At 33.4% G+C, this 19,172-nt stretch overlaps 2 protein-coding genes across 5 annotated transcripts; one reads left to right on the forward strand and one right to left on the reverse strand.

The window, feature by feature from the left end:
* Positions 1–113: 113 nt before the first annotated feature.
* LOC124453482 (nck-associated protein 1 homolog) lies at positions 114–10,617 on the reverse strand. Its single transcript, XM_047004297.1, is given in 40 exon segments — positions 114–399; positions 657–749; positions 826–915; positions 1,023–1,132; positions 1,239–1,308; positions 1,618–1,661; positions 1,753–1,834; positions 2,294–2,377; positions 2,449–2,531; positions 2,998–3,091; positions 3,169–3,266; positions 3,346–3,470; positions 3,624–3,726; positions 4,019–4,049; positions 4,052–4,055; positions 4,251–4,328; positions 4,450–4,581; positions 4,684–4,823; positions 4,942–5,061; positions 5,231–5,364; positions 5,527–5,630; positions 5,632–5,669; positions 5,739–5,797; positions 5,964–6,045; positions 6,118–6,209; positions 6,329–6,369; positions 6,625–6,740; positions 6,882–6,978; positions 7,260–7,316; positions 7,423–7,576; positions 7,735–7,783; positions 8,472–8,549; positions 8,619–8,681; positions 8,817–8,907; positions 8,968–9,075; positions 9,077–9,114; positions 9,490–9,546; positions 9,701–9,787; positions 9,852–9,968; positions 10,425–10,617. Coding segments are annotated over 40 exon segments (3,405 nt in total). The 5' UTR covers positions 10,524–10,617; the 3' UTR covers positions 114–336.
* LOC124453720 (oxysterol-binding protein-related protein 11-like) lies at positions 8,858–18,599 on the forward strand. 4 transcript variants are annotated; one of them, XM_047004561.1, is made up of 24 exons: positions 8,858–8,929; positions 10,884–11,111; positions 11,526–11,560; positions 11,697–11,802; positions 11,882–11,935; positions 12,017–12,098; positions 12,451–12,530; positions 12,897–13,133; positions 13,709–13,750; positions 13,844–13,873; positions 13,988–14,035; positions 14,123–14,205; positions 14,275–14,417; positions 14,580–14,719; positions 15,134–15,219; positions 15,294–15,375; positions 16,160–16,334; positions 16,445–16,555; positions 16,730–16,793; positions 17,081–17,303; positions 17,409–17,512; positions 17,803–17,872; positions 17,940–18,005; positions 18,211–18,599. In XM_047004561.1, the coding sequence occupies exons 2-24, from the start codon at positions 11,004–11,006 to the stop codon at positions 18,298–18,300; spliced, it is 2,259 nt and encodes a 752-aa protein (XP_046860517.1). In that variant the 5' UTR covers positions 8,858–8,929; positions 10,884–11,003; the 3' UTR covers positions 18,301–18,599. The 4 variants fall into 4 exon arrangements, with proteins under 4 accessions (XP_046860517.1, XP_046860520.1, XP_046860518.1 ...); XM_047004564.1 differs by lacking the exon at positions 8,858–8,929 and adding an exon at positions 9,051–9,084; XM_047004562.1 differs by lacking the exon at positions 8,858–8,929 and adding an exon at positions 9,064–9,428.
* The last annotated feature ends 573 nt before the right edge of the window (positions 18,600–19,172 follow it).

The following is a 19,172-nucleotide window of genomic DNA, read 5'->3' on the forward strand; positions in this document are numbered from 1 at the left end:
TGAATAATCCGATCATTTCCGAACATTTTACGACGATACTGTCCGACTGATAATATGATTGTATGTAACTAAATTAAGGTGTCATTAAAATGGGTGTAAAATGACACAAGATCTTGCGCATTCGTACGTTTTTATTATTTCAAATTCAATACATAATTAATTCATAGAAAACTTGCTTATATACTTGAGTAACGGAAAATATATCTTCCAGACCAGCATATGTGCTTACAAAATTAATGCTTCAGTATATAAATCATAAACAAAGATAACAAAATAATGTTGTCGTGTGAGAAGCCACTTCATAATACAAGTGTCTTCATAGGATCACAGTGGTCTTTATAGTACACTAGAGTCATCAACAGTTGTGACTACTGATCTCGCTTTCTTTCCAATGCGTTTCTTAAATAAAAATAAACTATGAGTGTTATCTCTGAAAAGATGAGACAAATGAGTGAATTTTCCCAGGAAATTTTTATAAGTAGGGTAAAGTTTCTTGTTTGTGGTAATTACTATAGAAAATGAACAGCTTTTGCCCGATCCCCAGTTGTATAGTAATTCTTCAGCTAAACTGCCAAAATCTTGAATAATTCTGCCTGAGCGTGATTTTACAAGTTTTAATTTCTTGCATTCTGCTTTTCTGTTGCATTATGATATACCTTGTAAACTTGATGATATGCATTCCGTAATAAGCTGTATGGAAAACAGGATTCCAAAATGTCCATTGTGAGGAAAGATGATTCTTGAACGATCTACGCATGTCAGAAAATGTACGATTGGATACAAATCAAATAAGCACTCTATTTATCAAAAATGCTGCAAACTTGCCATATCAAGCAGCAAATAGACTGATTCTCGATTCTTTGGCATGTCTTTCTCACTTTCAAGTCCAAGTTTAAGTAAACTCGATGATGTGATCTAAATTTAAAATCATAAAAAAATGTTCAAACTCTCAGTTACAGTCTCTATTTATTGTGACATCAGCACATTGTGCATGAGTTATGAAAAGAAAAATTAAAACTTACCACAAGGAATTCCCTTAATCTAACTTCAATATTATCACCATTGTTTGCGCACAGCGCAACAGATATGCGATCAATTGCTTTAGCCAAGCAATGAAAGTTGTTTTCGTGGGCTAAAAAAGGCAATACACCGTTTCTTACGTCATATTTTCCATATTCTCAATATCAAACTTTGTTGAATGCATCATTAAAAATCTTTAAATTAAGAATTTTTTGTACCTTCTAGATTGGAATTATAATCACATTCATCTTTGCTGGCTTGCAGTGGTATACATACACCGAGGAACACCTATATAAACAATGAAGGTATGTCACTACTTTTGATCTCAAAATTATTGCAACATTATTTTGAGTTGTTTGCAGTATTTTTTCATAACGAAAATAACAAACTGCAATGCGAGACTGCGGGTTCTTTTAAAGTCATAAGTTTGTTTGAATAAGAAGAGTCTCCTTACCCTAATTTACATATGTTGTTCTTTTTGTTAAATGTGTTGTGCAAAATCCATGTATGACGCCCACCAAAAAATTGTCTTATATTACACTCATAAAACTACCAAAAACAGGAATTTTTACAACTTCCGTAAACGTTTATGCTTACCAATAACAAGGACCACACTTGAACATCTTCTTCGTTTTTCTTTTCTATGAAAGTAAAAACGACATTACAGTTCACTTTCCATCTTGAATAATATCAGATAAAAAAAATTGATTGTTTTGTAAAGTTGCTTTGAACCTTTATGTTGTTTTAAAACCGAACCAAGAGCACGATCAACATCACATGTAAATCCACATGAAATCGCCGCATCATCGACACTCTGAAACAATTTGAGAAAATTTAATTCATTCTTGAAAAGACTAACAAAGTGCAACAAATAGAGAATGATGTTCTTGGATTTTAGTTTAAAAGTTGATATCCTTTGAGGATGTACTTAATCAAATTGTTATAATTATTCATATTGCCACTAACACCATCCAATAAAGAACAGTGGTTGGACTTTTTTCCTGAAATTGTCAGCCAACCAACAGCCTTATGTGGCAATAGGAGACATATGTACGATGAGGAACACACAGGGATAATTTTATACATACTTCATAAAGAAGTTCAACAGCGGAGAGAGAAAAAACCAAGAGACATAAAGAACATTCAATATTTGATTTGTATTTCATCAGTGAAGCAATATCAATGAGATTTGTTTTATTTTCATTGTATTGATAAACAATGTAACCTGGTCAGAGAAATGGATTTGTCTTGAAAACTTTGTTGTATAACTTACTGGACGATTTCCATCATTCTTTGGAAAATGCTCTTGAAAATCTTTCACATAACAAACAAGAAATGGAACGCGTTTCTCCAGAATCTAGAAATTAGTGAGTCCAACATGTAAAAAAAATAAAGGTTGAACATGAAGTATTGGATAAAGAGTTTTACCTCTCGTAATGCTTCTTGAGCAAGTTCACGAAAAGCCAAAATCACGCCAACGATCGTCATGCGAATAATTACATCGTCTGTATCTGGAGAAAAGAAAATGTGATTGTGATTGGATATCACAGAATCTTTATACTTACGTATAAAGGAAAACATAGTGCAAAGAAAAGGTGCATCTTGAACTCAATGTTTTAGAAAAGTATTTTCAAATAGTTTCATTTAGAATTTATTGCTTCAATAGGAGTAATGTGCTGTTGAAACTTGAGTTCTTATATACTCCAATCTAGTGTCTTCGTAAGTGGTGATCTAGTATTCAATCTTATATTCTTACATTCTCCAATGTAATGATTTTGTTAGGAGGGATTTGATGTTGAAATTTAAATTCTTAAATACTTCAGTCAAGTGCCATCTTAGAACGGATGATGTTATAACTTGAGTTCAGTCGAAAATTAAATATATTGAAGCCTTAACTGTCTGTAACTGGTTTCATTCATTTGATATCGAATTTAAAATACACGTTGTCTTTTTATTGAAAATCTTCAATTTTCGTACTTCTCAATCGTCTCACAAGTTCCAAACTCTGTTCATGTTTGTCAAAAGAACTTCTCAAGCTCTCCAAGACATCTTTGTTGTTCTTTACTAATTTCTGTGTAAATATAATATTACAGTAAAGTGAATCGTGACATATTTGGTGGAGGCATGTGTTAAAACTGTCATTTCTACCTTAACTTCTCCCATTTGGCTGGAAATTTGGTGAAGCATTCGATCACCAAGATACTTCATACCGTAAGGACCGAGGAGGGTCGCTAATGCACGAAGCTCTGCAATTAAGCATTGAAAATACGAAATCAATTCTTGTGATTTTGTGTAGTTCTTATCATAGTTGGCAGCGTTTCTTACCAACTGGATCAGTGAATTCATCTGCCTTAAAATTTGCATTTGCTGTTTTTGTGATAAATGATCTTCTGTTGGGAGAGAACAACATATTTCCACTCATAACTTGACGTAGAAGTGTATCAACGTACCTGTATGATAATAGAAAAAAAACATGATTGAAGTTAGCAGAGAAAAGGTCATCTTGGAGCATGTTTCAATTGCTGAGAGACTTCCGTCTTCACGGTTTTTATATAGGATGTATAAACGTTGCATGATCATTCATGTCTTAAACAAAAAATTACCATTGTGTATACAAGCCACATATAGTTATACCACCATGGCTATCAACTGGTTGCGTTTGTTGTAACATTGCATGATTGCAAATCCTTGACATGTCAACATTTGCTACAAAATAAAGCCATAAAAAAGGAAATTCTGCAAGTAACAATCTTCACAAAACATGGACCTGCACAAGCTCTGCAAACAGCAGTTGAACGCAAAGCTAAAAATATTTAGATTTACTTATAGCTGCACGAATATTGTTGGGATGTGCTTGTATATTTTGCATGTTTTTTTTATATGAAACTTTTGGCAAGGGTTAAATACTACTTGTATCTTAAATTTGCACTTATTTAACAAGGACGTTTAACCAGGATATTCGATTTACATGATTTATTGAGTTTTTATGCAGTCTTACCATAGTTTTCAACACATCTTAATACGTCCATCAGCACCTGAAGGCAGAACCAAAAATTGTCTCAGAAAATTCACAGAAAAATCATAGAAATACCACTATATTTGTAGCTCTAGGGAATTTATAAAGTGAATATTCTTCAAAATTTGTAAATATCAGATAAACGCACAACAAAATTCAAAATGTGGCATGAAAAGTTTAATATCTTTGAAATACAAATTAAGCCCTACAAAACCTTAACATTTTAAGTAATTCAGAAGGACGGCTGATTTCTTGCTTTTCGTTGTCATATCCTGCCAGTCGAACAACAGATCTAAAATATAAAAAGTTGAACGAGTTATGAGGAAGAGAAATATTACACATTGACGTATAAATGTTGTGAACTAAAGAAGCATTATGTGTTAGAGTTATAACTCATTCAATACTCATCTTACTTGCTAAAGAAATCCTCAAGGTGAACAGCAAGAAATTCTTTTGGTGCAAAGCTGTGTTCCCAAACATGAATATGAGGAACGTAGTTAAGCGAAATCGAAAGATCTGCCAAAGCCAGAAGTTTTGCATCTAGTCTAAAAATATAAATACAGCTGAGCTGATAAAGACGCTGATTTCCATCGCACTCATTTCCTTCTAAAACAATCTGATGCTACAATGGATGCTTGGATACAAACTGTGTAAGATTTTCTCGCGTCTTTCTCACACTCTCTTCACCAGGTAGAGATATGTCTGGTTGAATGTTTTTCTTGTTTCGATCTTTCTTCTTTTTCGTTGCCGCGTCGACCAGGAAATGAAGTGCATTTAATGGGTCCAGCTAGCGCCATAAGAAATTAATAATTTTATTAGGACTTACCGAAAATTAAATAAATTTAGCTTTTACATGCAAATTGTTTGCAACGTTCAGACTATTTGACATTGCTGGCTGTGTTTACCTGTTGATGTAGTTTACGATGTTCTTTACAATAGTGCTGAACAATTTCTTTGGTATGCTTAGCCATTGTATCCAAGAAGACGTTTACAGCAGAAAGGCTTTTCTCGCCAATCAAATGTCTCTACATTATTGCAAAGATACAGGAGGAGATAAAGTTATAAAAGATGCACGTAAAAAAATACTGGAAAGTTACTAAGATAAAAGATCTGGTTCGAAGGTACTAAATGGATGCGTTGTTTTAACAGAATTCAAAATTTCATCGGTCTTGAAATTTGAAGTTTCATTTCTACCTCTTCAGGACAAAATTCATTTGTTGCAGACAGAAAATGGCTGCACACCAATGGGTATGCAATGGCAAATTTCTGTTGACCCAAACATGACAGACATTGATGAAAGGCTTCCTCAAGACTCGACGGATAAAAACTATAGTAAACAATCAATATCATAAGGATTATGGTCAGAGGATGATGATACATTATTCATTTCAAATGAGAAGGATAGTTCGGTTAAAAACAACATAATTTTGAAAGCCCTAGCCATGATTATTTTGATGTGAAAATAAAACGAAACACTTGTCTAAATTCTAAAAAGAATGTGAGATCAGCAACTTCGCTCAAAAGACCTTCTTGATTATCCACTAATTTGGAGTGAAAGGAGACAGAATTCATTAAAATGGCCATGTCTCGAATATTTTGATCTCCGAGCTGAGCCACGAACGCTTGTGTATGCCTGAATGAAAGCGGAATTTTCAAGGTTTTTCATCTACTTAATTGTTGTTTGATAAAGTTTAAGCTCCACCTGCATTCTGATCCAATCCAAACGTAAACCATCAAAATCGAATTCTTTATTACTTTCAACTGAAAAATAATTTTAAATTTATTATTTTGTTGTCGTCATTTGTACACAACTTCCGTGTTTGGCTGAAGATTGAAGCATATTATAAACTCTGAAGAGTACATTAGACTGGAGTACACAAGGGATCAAGTTCTAACTTCAGATCACTCTTGATTACATTCAAAATACCTTGTTTCACATTTATGCTTGACAAAGTATCGCTGAATGACGTCATTAACAAGGATATATCTTCTGGAACAATGGTAATTTTCTATTGGGTAAAATTTAATGAATGTAACAATGAAGAAAACAGGAAAAAAAGTTTGGATTCATGCAGCCATACCTGAACTATTTCTTTTAACAAACTGCTGTCAAAACCACACATATATTGTACATAGTAACGTTGTAGTACTGAGCTATATTTCAACATCATTGCTATAAACATTTTTAATAAAATGAAATGTTTGTCTAAGTAGATGAAGGTTAAGGTTATGAAACTTTGTGAAACCCCTGAAAAAACGTATCAAAATGTATTATTTATATGGTAAAATTACCGTATAGTTCCTCAACTAAGAACAACATATGCGATAGTCTCCTGGAAAAAGATAAAGTTCCGTTAAAATTATCTGAATGAAGTTCATAGTTGCCACCCTTCATTGATCATCGAGAATCAAACAGCTTGCATTTCAGAAACGATTACTTTGAAGGCGAATTTTATATAAACGTTTTAGAAAATATTCCTCGTGCATCAACGAAATCAAAGGGCAATTGCAAAGCCGTGTAATATAAACGTAAAAAGAAGTCCTTTTTTCATACAGTTGAAATTAAAGTAAATTTATGTGTGACTAACACGTCAACATATTCTTCGGGATTTTTTTTCCCTTTTGGAGGATTGTGTTCTTTGTGTCGAATAAGCCAATGAATCTCATCAGAAGCCATTGACAGAGCCTGAATAATGACCATTGCCTATAAACACATTTGAAATTTAACATAAGAAAAGTGCGATTTAACCTTTGAGAAACGAAAGCTTTTAAAAATTTGGTTAACCCAAATTTAAACTTGTTTTTAATTTTCAAGCGATGCATTTTGAGAGTATACCAATATTACCTTGGGTCCTAGCAAACCAGGCACATCCACCAAGATATGAGAAAGTTCTTGCATCGCTGCTCGCAAGTAATGCCGTCGTTCGCGATGAACAGCCGCACTATAACAATACATACAACGTTTTTAGAGTGAATGGTTTGAATCCACAAACATACCAAGTTTTTAATAATTACGCTTTTTTGGGTCTATTATTTTTTTAATCGTTGCCTGTGAATTTTCCTTAAATAATTTTTAGTTGAATTGACTGATTTAGACTACCAATTTTTGAAGCTCTAACCCTTGGACAAGAGAATAGTCTTTCTCCAATTTTTTAAGTTTTAAAATGTTTTGTAAGAAAAATTCGTAAATTTTCATCTGTAAAATTTCGTATTTTACAAATACCTGTTGGCGAGAGCTTGAGAGCCACAATCTTGGATTTCTTTGGCTCTCTTGCTTTGGCTAAAGTCATAAACGAGATTGCACAAAGTTTACATAAATCATATGATTATTATTATGTCGTGTATTTATGTATTTATTAAACAATGTTTTTATCCAAGTTTTTTACCCTTTTAAGGAATCGAAGAATGTGTAGAATTCTTTATGAAACATGAAAACTTCGTCACGATACAACGAAACACAGTATCCATCAACAAGAGCAGCTTTCCATAAATCAGCTGCACCAGGTGAATTTATGTGATTGTAACACAGACAATACCCAACTTAAATTGAAAATACAGAACTGAGTTAGTTAGACCTTTGAACCATCAAAAGACATAAGAAACGAGATCAAGTACACAGTCTGCATTAACCACTGGGCCACTTCCTTGTGGTGTTAATTTTTCCAACAACAAAATATTTTATACCACTATACACATACATAAAATCCACTTGTTCATGGAAGACATAGGAAGATATTCACATGGAATCTAAGAGAAAAGAAGTCACCAAATATATACAAGCAAGAATAACGTAAATCTTTTGAACCCGGAGTTTCTTTACATGTTTATAGATTTATTTTTCCAGATTACAGTCAATATCAACACCAATAGTCCTCCTCAGGACTCTACGATCTACAATCATGAACTAAGGATGTTATCCGGGACAATTGAATTGTTGGATATGTTAATTTCCCAACACCTTTCAATAGTGATCTTCTATGCGTGTGTGTGTGTGTGGTGGGGGGAGAGGGGTGAGTAACGGCAAAATGTGTGGTGGGGAGAGGGTGAGTAACGGCAAAATGTGTGGTGGGGGAGAGGGGTGAGTAACGGCAAAAGTGCAGAATCTATATTTTAGTAAGTCATCGCGTTATAAGCGATTGTCTTTTTTGCCTCCCATGAATCTGTCCCTCGTGTTTACTCTGTCTGTTGAGCAAAAAGTCTGGCAAAATGTTGTAGACAACCATAAACTTGACTGAAACTGTTGAGTTTAAAGAACTTCAAGGTTGTCGAAACTGGCGATTGTAAAAAACAGTTTCAATCAACTACGCTTAATTTTTTGGAGGCCGTCGATAATAACTACGTAAAGGATAGATTTATAAAAAAAATTGTATCGTTAGCAGAAAGCACATTTTGAAGTTAGTGTTGCTGCCCTATACTTTACGTTTTAGTTTTTTCAACTTACTGTATCAGTAAAAACTGGATTTAACATAGCGGCTGGTGTGCTAATAATACTTAATAACTGTGCTTGCCTCATCTAGAAAAAGAGAGTGATGGGTTATTTTCTTATGGCTTAACTATCTTCAATTACGTATCAATAACGCACTTGTGCCCCAGTCTGATTTCGTCGAATGTAAATGGGATTGAGTGACTGAAGAGCTTCGAGACGCTGTTGAAAAGAAAGAATTTATAGAAAATGGAATTGAATTTAATTAAAATGATAAAACTACATTCCGTCAGTTGCTCGATGTCTGAGGAGTCACATGTTTTGGTGGTTTATGAGTTTCATGTATAAGAAACTCACCTGATTATGTGTGTTGAATTCTTCAGCTAATTTCTTTATAGGATTCTCATAATCAATGATCAATTTACCCAACCTTGGAAAATATTCATCACTACAAAATATAAGAAATCAAGGTTAGTCATATAAAAAAAAGTGTTTGGGAGTAACATACTAAAAATGAACCTCGTCCATTCAGAGTCTCATAAGCATAATTAATCCAAGAACAGCCTTGCGATCCTCAACACGAGCAATAAGGATCATCAGGGATACATAGGTTACTAAGATCCAGGTATGCTCTTGTAATATCAAAATTCAATGACTGAAAAATTAAACAATTCAACATCATTATGGAAACATACGTATGTGACCATAAGATTTGAGAGCTGGTGTTGAGGTAGTTGGGTCAAACACACAAAAGGTTATATCCAATGAATTTTGGGTAGACATACATGTCATTACCAAGGTAGTGCAACAAACAGAGGTAATCCCTCCACCAAACTTATTAAAAATGAGTGACAGAAAGGTTCTAACATAAATCTATTCAGGTGGGACTGCAGTTTGCTACTTGTGTTAGTAGAGAGTCAATGATGTTTAGCATTGGCAATTGATCCTTCTGTACACAAGTATTACAAGGTTAAAAAAAATGCATGTAATAACTGAACTTTTCGTCATTGGGTAAATTAATTTTACTTACAATATCAAAATGAACAAAACTTGCATCTATCATTGTGAGTATTTCGTTGGTTTGATCCTATTACAAATACAAATCATATTCAATGTAAATGCATGGCATTTGATACACATGTATGGCTTTCAATGCACACATTACAAGGCTTTTAATGTATATCAAATGACTTTCAAACATACAAAAACATGTAAATTTCTCATCCCACATATAATTTTACCTTGAATTGCATCACATCAACAAAAGTGTTATAGTAATTTGACAATCCTTTCACAATTTCTTTTTCTTGCCCTTGAATAGGGTTGTGCTATATTCTAAAACAAATGCTCTAGCTAGGAATATTTCATCATTGAATTCTATAAGGTTCAAACTCTTTGTACCTTCAAATGACTTTCAAAATTTGGGAATTTACGGACTATTATTTTGATTGTTGCCTCGAGAGGTTTGTCTGTGAGAAAAGATGGCCTGGATTTTGGATCTGAACATTGCTATTAAAATATTAAATAGTTTATACGTAAGTTTCAAGTATTAAATATCACAAACAAATGAGAAAAGAAGTCTAAACAGAGAGAAATTGTCAAAAAATGGTAATTTAAGTGCAAATTGATCAATTGTAATTGCAATTAAAATATGTATTTCTTCTTATAAATTCCATCTCTCCCATAACCTTTTACTTCTAAAATAACCATCTCAACCACAATAAATCATCTCTCCTTCTTGTCCATATATACCATTAACCATATCTCACTTATGGTCAATTAAGGAATGTTATTTTAATTTACTTCAGCTACAATATGGTTGAATACATGTAAAAGAAAGAAGGAGAATGTTTATCATTTGGCTATGAACAAGTTCTCGTCGTGTTTTTAGTTTAAGAACATAACATTGACATGTAAACTATAAACACGTATTACAGTCTATGAATTTTAAAAAATTGAACTTGCCTTTTTTATATTATAAATCCTCGTCAACATGCCATTGCCACGTTCGTTTAAAATAATAAGCTTCTCTGCAAGTTTCTGCTCTCCTATACCTCGATGCATTGTATTGATATTTTGAACGAACTGTTCTTCACAGTGTTTATATTGACTGTAGTCCTTCGTCTGTTCTGTCAATAGACTTTCATATATTAGCATAATTATGTTAAAATATGTCATTCTCGAAACATTTTTATGGGAGTAGCCACTAATAGTAGGTTTGGTATGGTTTGGTTTAGTGTCAAAATCAATTTATTTACAAATATTTACGCTTGGGCATTCAACTCATGATACTAAATTAGCAAATTGAAACTGCAAAAATTTCAATGTCAGGTGAATCCTAATCAATGCATGAGTTTATGACTTCCTTTTAGTACTAAAATGTTTTAAAATTACATTACTCCAACTTATCTAATTGTATTGCAGATTTAGTAGTGAAAACAATGAGCAACTCAGTCATGAAACTGAAAATTACTATACTGCCACCATTCAGTGATTTTATGACGGATGGCAAAACGTGTCCCTGGACCTTGGTAGTTTAACAATATGGCGAGCGATTTGTCATCACGAATGCCGAAAATATCAGAAGTTGATTTGTCTGGCTTGAATGACTGGGAAAAAAAGCGTATTTCATCTGTAATGGAGAAAGCTCAAGTATGAAATACATTATGCCCTATCAATACGAAATAAGTTTTTATCTGTTTAGAGTACATTTAATGAATAATAATTTTTTATGACTGGTTGGCTCACATGTAAATGATGAAATGCTTCGGTGGCATGGGAAAGTCAGTAAAAGTTATTTCACTTTCAATAAGTGAAAGTAAATCGTCGAATGTAGTTTTTTATGCAATGCGTGTTGATGAATTAGCATTTAATGGTATCAATTTTGACTGACTATCATTGTTTATATATTGAGCAATGAAAGAAATATTTAAACTGTAATATAAGTGTATGTAACATATATTAATAAAAATGAACTATAATCTTTTGGAATTTCATTGGAATTGCAATTATACATGAATTGAATAGCAAAATGTTCATTAACATTTATGTTTTTTGTTTATTAAGGAATTACAAAAGAAAGATGAAGACAAAGCATTAAGGTGAAACTTTGAGATTCTTTGATTATATGTAAATTTCATTGAATGTAAAGTATTAGAATCCTGTGGTTATCAGACAGGTTGTTGTAAAGCCTCACAACATGTAGCTCATAGTCTTATCAATGTCATCAATTTTTAGACAAAAAATGGAAGGTCAATTAAGCAAGTGGACAAATTTAATGAAAGGCTGGCAGTATCGATGGTTTGTCTTGAATGCTGAGACCGGATATCTTGAGTATTATGTAGTACGTCCAAGTACTTTATTGTATTATTTCTTTGCAATATTTTATGTTGTTGACATCAATATGATTTGTGTTATTAAAGGATAAGGGGAAAAAAGTTCATGGAACAGAACCACGTGGCTCTGTTCACCTCATGGTAAGTACAAATGCGCTTTTCCGGTGAAATACTGTGGAGGTCATTTTGAATAATTTCAATTCATTTTTTTCAATTTAATAGGGCGCAGTTATTGCACCAAGTGACGAAGATTCTGTTACATTTACTGTAAATGCCTCAAATGGTGATCTTTTTAAATTACGAGGTTATAAATCTTAAAATTTAATTTTGTTTTGCCCACTATCTGCTAGAATATTGCATGTGAAAACATAGAGAGTTGTTGCTAATAAAGTGTATTTTTCATAGTCGTAATAATGTGTTTGGATATGTCAATTAAGATACACAATTTTTGCAGACATGCCCCCTATACAACAGTTGCTTGTCTTATTGTTAGCGATACATGTATGCCTATCTGTTTATTATATCTTTATTTGGGATGAAAGTTATTAACATTTGTGTTCTTCTTGAAGCATTGTCATCTAACATGTCATGGGCTCTAAATGTGGCTATAATATTGTTATTATTATTCAAATTTGTCATGTTTGAGTTCTTTTTAGCATGCGATGCTCGAGAGCGCCAGCAATGGATCAATAATATACGAATGATTTCAGAAAAACACTCCGCCAAACTTGTTAATGTAAGATTGATTTATCATCAGTTGTTTCTGGTTTCCTGGAGGGTTTTATTATTTCAATTTGGTCACTATAGCTACATTTAAAATTTTGAGCCTTTGTTCAAGTAAATCTGCATAAAAACAGCTCAGTTCAGACTTTTAAAATTTTCTAAGTATTCCTTATTGATTGTTCGGAAAATTTTTGTGTTGATTTGTGGGAGGGTGGGTGTAAGACAGGACAAATTCATGTTCTTTTCAAAAACTCTGAGGGCTCAGTTCTCTGAAAGGTATCGACTTATGAATATTAATAAATAAGTCTGCTGTGTTGCATAAGAAATGTGTTTGCTAGCTGATTTGATGCAACTCAATTGAAATTCTTTTTTCTGATAGAAAGTTCAATTGAGTAATCAAACTGTTGGTCCTGCTAATACAACACCACTTTTAACTACGAAACCTGTAAACAATCTTACCATCTCTACATCTGCTTCTGGAGATAATTTTGATGTAATATTAAATAAAAATCGTCCCATTGCTGTCTCATCTGAGGTTCTTGATTACATGGAAATTCTTAACGAGTTGTTAAACACTAGTGAAGCTCAACAAATGGCTTTTCTTAATAAGATAGAGGTTTGTATTGTGGAAAAAGAAGTCAAAAATGTGTAGACATCACATGTGATTAGAAACGTATACGTTTTAAGATATGACCAACAATCAACGCATTCATATTGCTGAATTAAACCAAAGCATCTAACAAACGCTCATTATTGTTGAATGGAAACATTTTTCGCAAGATTTTATTAAATTAATTTGTGATAGACTCCATTTTAACGGAAAAGAGATATTCATTATTCCAGTTTAACGGAGGAGACGTATATAATTTAACGTAGGAGAGGGTGTCCATTTTAAAGAAGGAGGGTAGTCAGTTAGAGGAGGGGTGTTCAGTTTAACGGAGGAGGGGTGTTCAGTTTAACGGAGGAGGGGTGTTCAGTTTAACGGAGGAGGGTGTTCAGTTTAACGGAGGAGGGGTGTTCAGGTTAACGGAGGAGGGGTGTTCAGTTTAACGGGGGAGGGGTGTTCAGTAGAGGAGGGGTGTTCAGTAAGAGGAGGTGTTTAATCTAAGATTCAAGTTTATTTTGAACAACATCTTAATCTTACTAATATAAGAGATCTACTGATTCAATTATTTTCTTTCTCTTTTGCAGGCCATGCCAAATGATGGCGAAACTGTGAATCTTCTAAGCAGGGTTGGTTTGCATAATTAAAAATGGATAACTGCGTTCTCACACTATAAACCGCTGAATATGTTTTATAATTGAAATTCTGTTATATTTCTATAGGAGATGCTTTTGATAAAAGCAACATCACAGGTGACAAGCTTATATTTGTATATGTAAATATTTTATTCTCATTATGAACACAAGAACTACGACGTCCGATGATGGTAAATCTGGATCTTAATCTTGTTGTTTAACCGTTTTTAGACAACTCTCCACTGCCTTCATCAATGTTTTGTCATTCTACAAAAACAGGTTTACATTATGTCTATAATATAGTGTTTTTATCGTTCATATGTCCTTTTTTTTACTCCTATAACGTTCAATTCATCTTCTTAAAAGATTGACGACGTGCATGATGTAGCAAGGCATTCTGGTATACCTGAAGACGCTACTATTCAATGGTTTGACCCTCCAAAACCAAAGTAAGACGTCACTATGATATAAGAAAATGTTGAGATGAGATTCTATACTACAACGTTTACGACATATAGATCTGACCTGTGTAATGAATATGCCAATGGGGAGGTTTCTAAGGGTGTACCTTTATTACCCGCATCCTCTGGCAGCGTTAGCAGTACCAATAAAAAGACGTTCCCTTGTTCCAATGATGACTATGTTGATGGCGTGGATTTCGGTGAGTGTACGTAAATGGTGTCGATTCAATTACATTTGTGATACGTGTGGTGGTCGAAGTTGAATAACCTTGCTTCAATTGGACAAGATTGCGATTTTATGTCAATACAAACAACTTTGCTCTAAGATATGACGTATGTGAAATCCTTATCTTATTGTATAGAATCTCTTTTGCGAGATGAAATCGAGGATGGAGATTTAGACGAGCAAGAATATTCGCTGGAGAATGAAAACATAGAAGAGCATAAAAGTCTTATTCTTCATTTATTGTCAAAACTCAAATTAGGCATGGATTTAACCAAGGTAAAATTTTCATGTAAGCTACATAGCCTACAAGGATTAGGCATAGATTTAACCAAGGTATATTATTCATGTAAACTACATAGCCTGCAAGGATTAGGCATAGATTTAACCAAGGTAAAATATTCATGTAAACTACATAGCCTGCAAGGATTAGGCATGGATTTAACCAAGGTAAAATATTCATCTAAACTACACAGCCTGCAAGGATTAGGCATGGATTTAACCAAGGTAAAATATTCATCTAAACTTCATAGCCTGCAAGGATTAGGCATTGATTTAACCAAGGTAAAATATTCACCTAAACTACATCGCCTGCAAGGCAATAAATGTTTATTGTCGAATATAGAAAATTTTGGCTTATATGTGAAAGTGATTCAACAGTGTGACGTTATTTACGTTCTCTCTCTTTGTGAGGTTTCCTTACCGACTTTTATATTGGAACCACGAAGCTTGTTAGAAATGTTTGCTGATTGTTATGGCTATCCCCAATTATTTCTCAAGTATGTACTTTTTGTTTTATGTAAATCTTTATCAATTACAAGGTTCATTGGACTAAGTGTTGCTATCGTTACAGGATAACTGACGAAACCTCCCCCAGAGATCGTATGTTAGCCGCTGTAGAATACTATTTGACGTCATTTTATGCTGCTAGAAAAGTATGTTATTGTTGTTGAGAGACATTTGTTGTTCTTTTGATATATGTTGAGTAATTTGTCCATGAGCTATGTAGTTGGTCTTTTTTACTTTTTTTCTTGCTTAAAGTGCTTATAACAAGAAATTTTATCACAATTTTTTTTATTTTATTGGAAAGAACAGATATATTGACTTGATAACCTCTGCAGTAAAGTTGACTTATTGTACTTTTTTCATGAGATATTTAACTTTTTTCTTTATGCAAATGACATCACACAGCATAATGACTTTTTAGAAATCATCAATTTTTAACATTGTTAGAATATTTTATAAACAAATACGACGGTTTGATGAACACACGTAAAGATGAATATTTGTAAAAATGCGAAAAGTTACATATTTTAATGCTAACTGTCGAGAAAATTAACTTTTCCTTTTGTTGTATTATGCAATGCGATGTCATAATGATGTCATATGCATACTGAAGGAAAGTTACATTTCTCCAAAAATAACAAAATAACAAAATTCTTTTAAAGAAGTTATTAAGTAATTATTAATTGTCTTCGCGATGCAATTAAAAAAACACTATGGTAAAATTTGGTGACATAAACACTTTAAACATTTATAAATGTTTTCACACAATGGTCATTTCTTGCTAACTTCTTAAACCACTTTTCTGAGCACAATCTGCTCCAAACGACATGTTTTTTGTTTTTTGCTCTCGTTAAGTGTTCTCTAACGAGTTTATAATTATGAATATGTTGGACTATACTAATATTTATGTCTTTTGCATTGCGATAATTTAAGGGCAGATACTCGAAGAAACCTTATAATCCTATACTTGGTGAGGTATTTCACTGTTGCTGGGATATCTCTGCTCCGAAGACAAATGGACACGTGACTGAGATGGAGTCAACAGGAGAGTCACGACGTGACTATAGGTTGCGCTACGTTGCTGAACAAGTATCCCATCATCCACCAGGTGATTGGTCGAACTTTAATAAAGTTAGCAATCTTCCAGATTTGTGTATACAGTATGCTTTATGTTTGATATTTTTGGATCAACGTTAATTTTTTCATTTCGCTTTTTAGTCTCAGCGTTTTATGTTGAATGTCCAGAGAAGAATATTTGTATGAACAGTCATGTTTGGACGAAATCGAAATTCTATGGGATGTCTGTTGGAGTCGAGTTGATCGGCAACGGTAAAAAAAAAAACATCACTACTTTCTTACTTTGACCATTATTTGATTTACTTTCACTTTGTAAAAGTTCATTTTTTTTACGAAATGTAAATATGTAATGCGTTGTTTCGTGACTACAATATTTTGACGATATGTTTTATCTTGATTATGAATTCATGATAATTTTTTTCACAGGTGTACTCACATTGTTAGATCACGATGAAGAGTATTTCTTTACGTTTCCTAACGCATATTGCAGGTATGAAAGCTCCAGTTACTTCTTTTTTCTTTGTTTATTATTGTAGTTTGACAGATATCCTCTGATTATTTTGTCATTATTTTGATATTGCTTGGAAAAAACAAAGTTATTTGAAAGGCTATAGTTTTCCTGTTAGGGAAATAAATAATTAATGATCAATTATTCTAATTAATTATTACGATAATTATTAATTCAGAGAACTTTTGCATCTCAAGACATGAAGCATTCCAGTAAATGTATGCATCGTTTTGTATGAACTTACCAAATGTTACCTTTCTTTACTAAAGATCAATCCTCACGCGTCCATGGTATGAACTTGGTGGAAAGGTCAGCATTGCCTGCCCAAAAACTGGTTATAATTGTTCCATTACGTTTCATACTAAGCCAATGTATGGTGGTATCAAGAACCATATCACTGGAGAAGTCAAGCATCTCCCTAGCGACCGCACCTTGTGCAGAATCAATGGACAATGGACTGATAGAATAGAAATGGATTTTTCCGAAGAAGTGGTAAGTTTACATGCTATTATGTATGTTGTTTCTTTGCGGTTTCTTACATTTAAATATATAAAAAGGTTTCTTACATTTTTATATATTTTGGATCATGTGCTGCAGCGTTTAATTTCTGAAAAAACGAAAGTCATAGAACCGTACTTGTTGAAAAAAACGCCTAAGAAACTCCGACCAATTGTAAAGCAAGATGAAAACGAATCTCGAAGGTGTTGAAATGTATAATTTTAGTGATACAACTATATTGCAAGAATTGCAACTGTCACGAGCGATTATACCTATTTGTACTTCCATGTTCATTGCAACTGTCACGAACGATTATACCTATGTGTACTTTCATGTTCATTGCAACTGTCACGAACGATTATACCTATGTGTACTTTCATGTTCATTGCAACTGTCACGAACGATTATAACTATGTGTACTTTCATGTTCATCGTAATCTTATACAAATTTATGAGAATTGGCGACTTGCACGAATTTGTTGTAATATTTCAGACTTTGGAGACACGTTACTGAAGCTGTTCGCTGTGATGATATAAACATAGCAGCTGAAGAAAAAGAAAAGGTTTGATTCTAAAATAACTTCTTCTCTTCAAGATGAAACTATTTGTGGTTTTCGTTCCTTTTTTTAGCTTGAAGATAATCAAAGGTTACTAGCTAAGCAACGAGAAGAATCAGGACATGTGTGGACAACGACGGTATAATTTTTGTGTGTGCATGGAAGCATATAAAGTAGTGATGACTGGAAGCATATAAAGCAGTGATGACTGGAAGAGCAGAGAATGAGAATAGTCTTTACACTTCCTAAAATATGGACTGAATGTACAGTGTGGTGTGATGAATGAACACCTGAGAACGAATATTTTTCAATCGAAAATTGGTCCATTATTTAATTTTCTTTAGTTGTTCCATGAGCACCGTGGAAAATGGTTATACAATCATCATCTTTGCTTTAGAAGAGCAGCTTCTCAGCGTGGAGAAAAGAAGAGATGAGATGAACAAAATTGACTGGATAATAAAGAACCTGCCGTGGTTGGCAGTCTTAATATGAATCGGCAGTTCAAATTGTTGGTGAATTTGTCAATTTTTGTAACAGTTTTGATTGACAGCTGTATTTCCAGTACTTTGTTTGCCTCTTCTCATCCTCACATCTCGAATTGACTATCGTGATGTGTGCTGGGTGCTATGTAGTATTTATCCTTGTAAAATTTAATAGGTTTTTCAAACCAACATGTTGAATACAACCAGTTGTATGTATTTTTAATACCATGATTAAAGACTTCTTTCTGAGACCTTGTTTACACTAAGGCCATGTCCACACGTATACGCAAAAACGGAGGAAATTCAATACTTGTAAGCACTGAGCATGCGTATTTACTTCGTAATAAGAGATTCTTCAAGCTTTTGCAGCATCTAATTGCAATATTTATTATTTGTATTTTGGATTTATTAACGTCTCGTTTGCATCGTAGGGCGCTCTGCTGATTTTGTGAGTTTATGGAAAAATTAGAATGGTATAAAGTCAAATGAAGGCTCCACCAAAGGAAAAGGCAAAATCGAATGTTATATTTTGTGGCATTTTGTAACAGGGAAAGCATACTCACCCGCTTTCTTTAATACTTATCACTGCAACATGCAAGTGAATGCATGCTATCAAATTTGAAATTATTCCAATAAAATAGCAATGCACTTGTGACCCGCCATTTTAAAAAGTACTCGGACGACTCAATCATGAGACTGGACTCAATTATTGACGTCATCGTTTTGAAAAACCTTCGTTTTCGCCCGTCCACACAGGTAAACATAAAACCGGCGTTTTGAAAAGTCTTCACTCTGGAGAGCGTATTCGAAAACCTCCGTTTATG

Source organism: Xenia sp. Carnegie-2017, unplaced genomic scaffold, assembly GCF_021976095.1.
Source record: "Xenia sp. Carnegie-2017 unplaced genomic scaffold, XeniaSp_v1 HiC_scaffold_25, whole genome shotgun sequence".
Classification (NCBI taxonomy): domain Eukaryota; kingdom Metazoa; phylum Cnidaria; class Anthozoa; order Malacalcyonacea; family Xeniidae; genus Xenia; species Xenia sp. Carnegie-2017.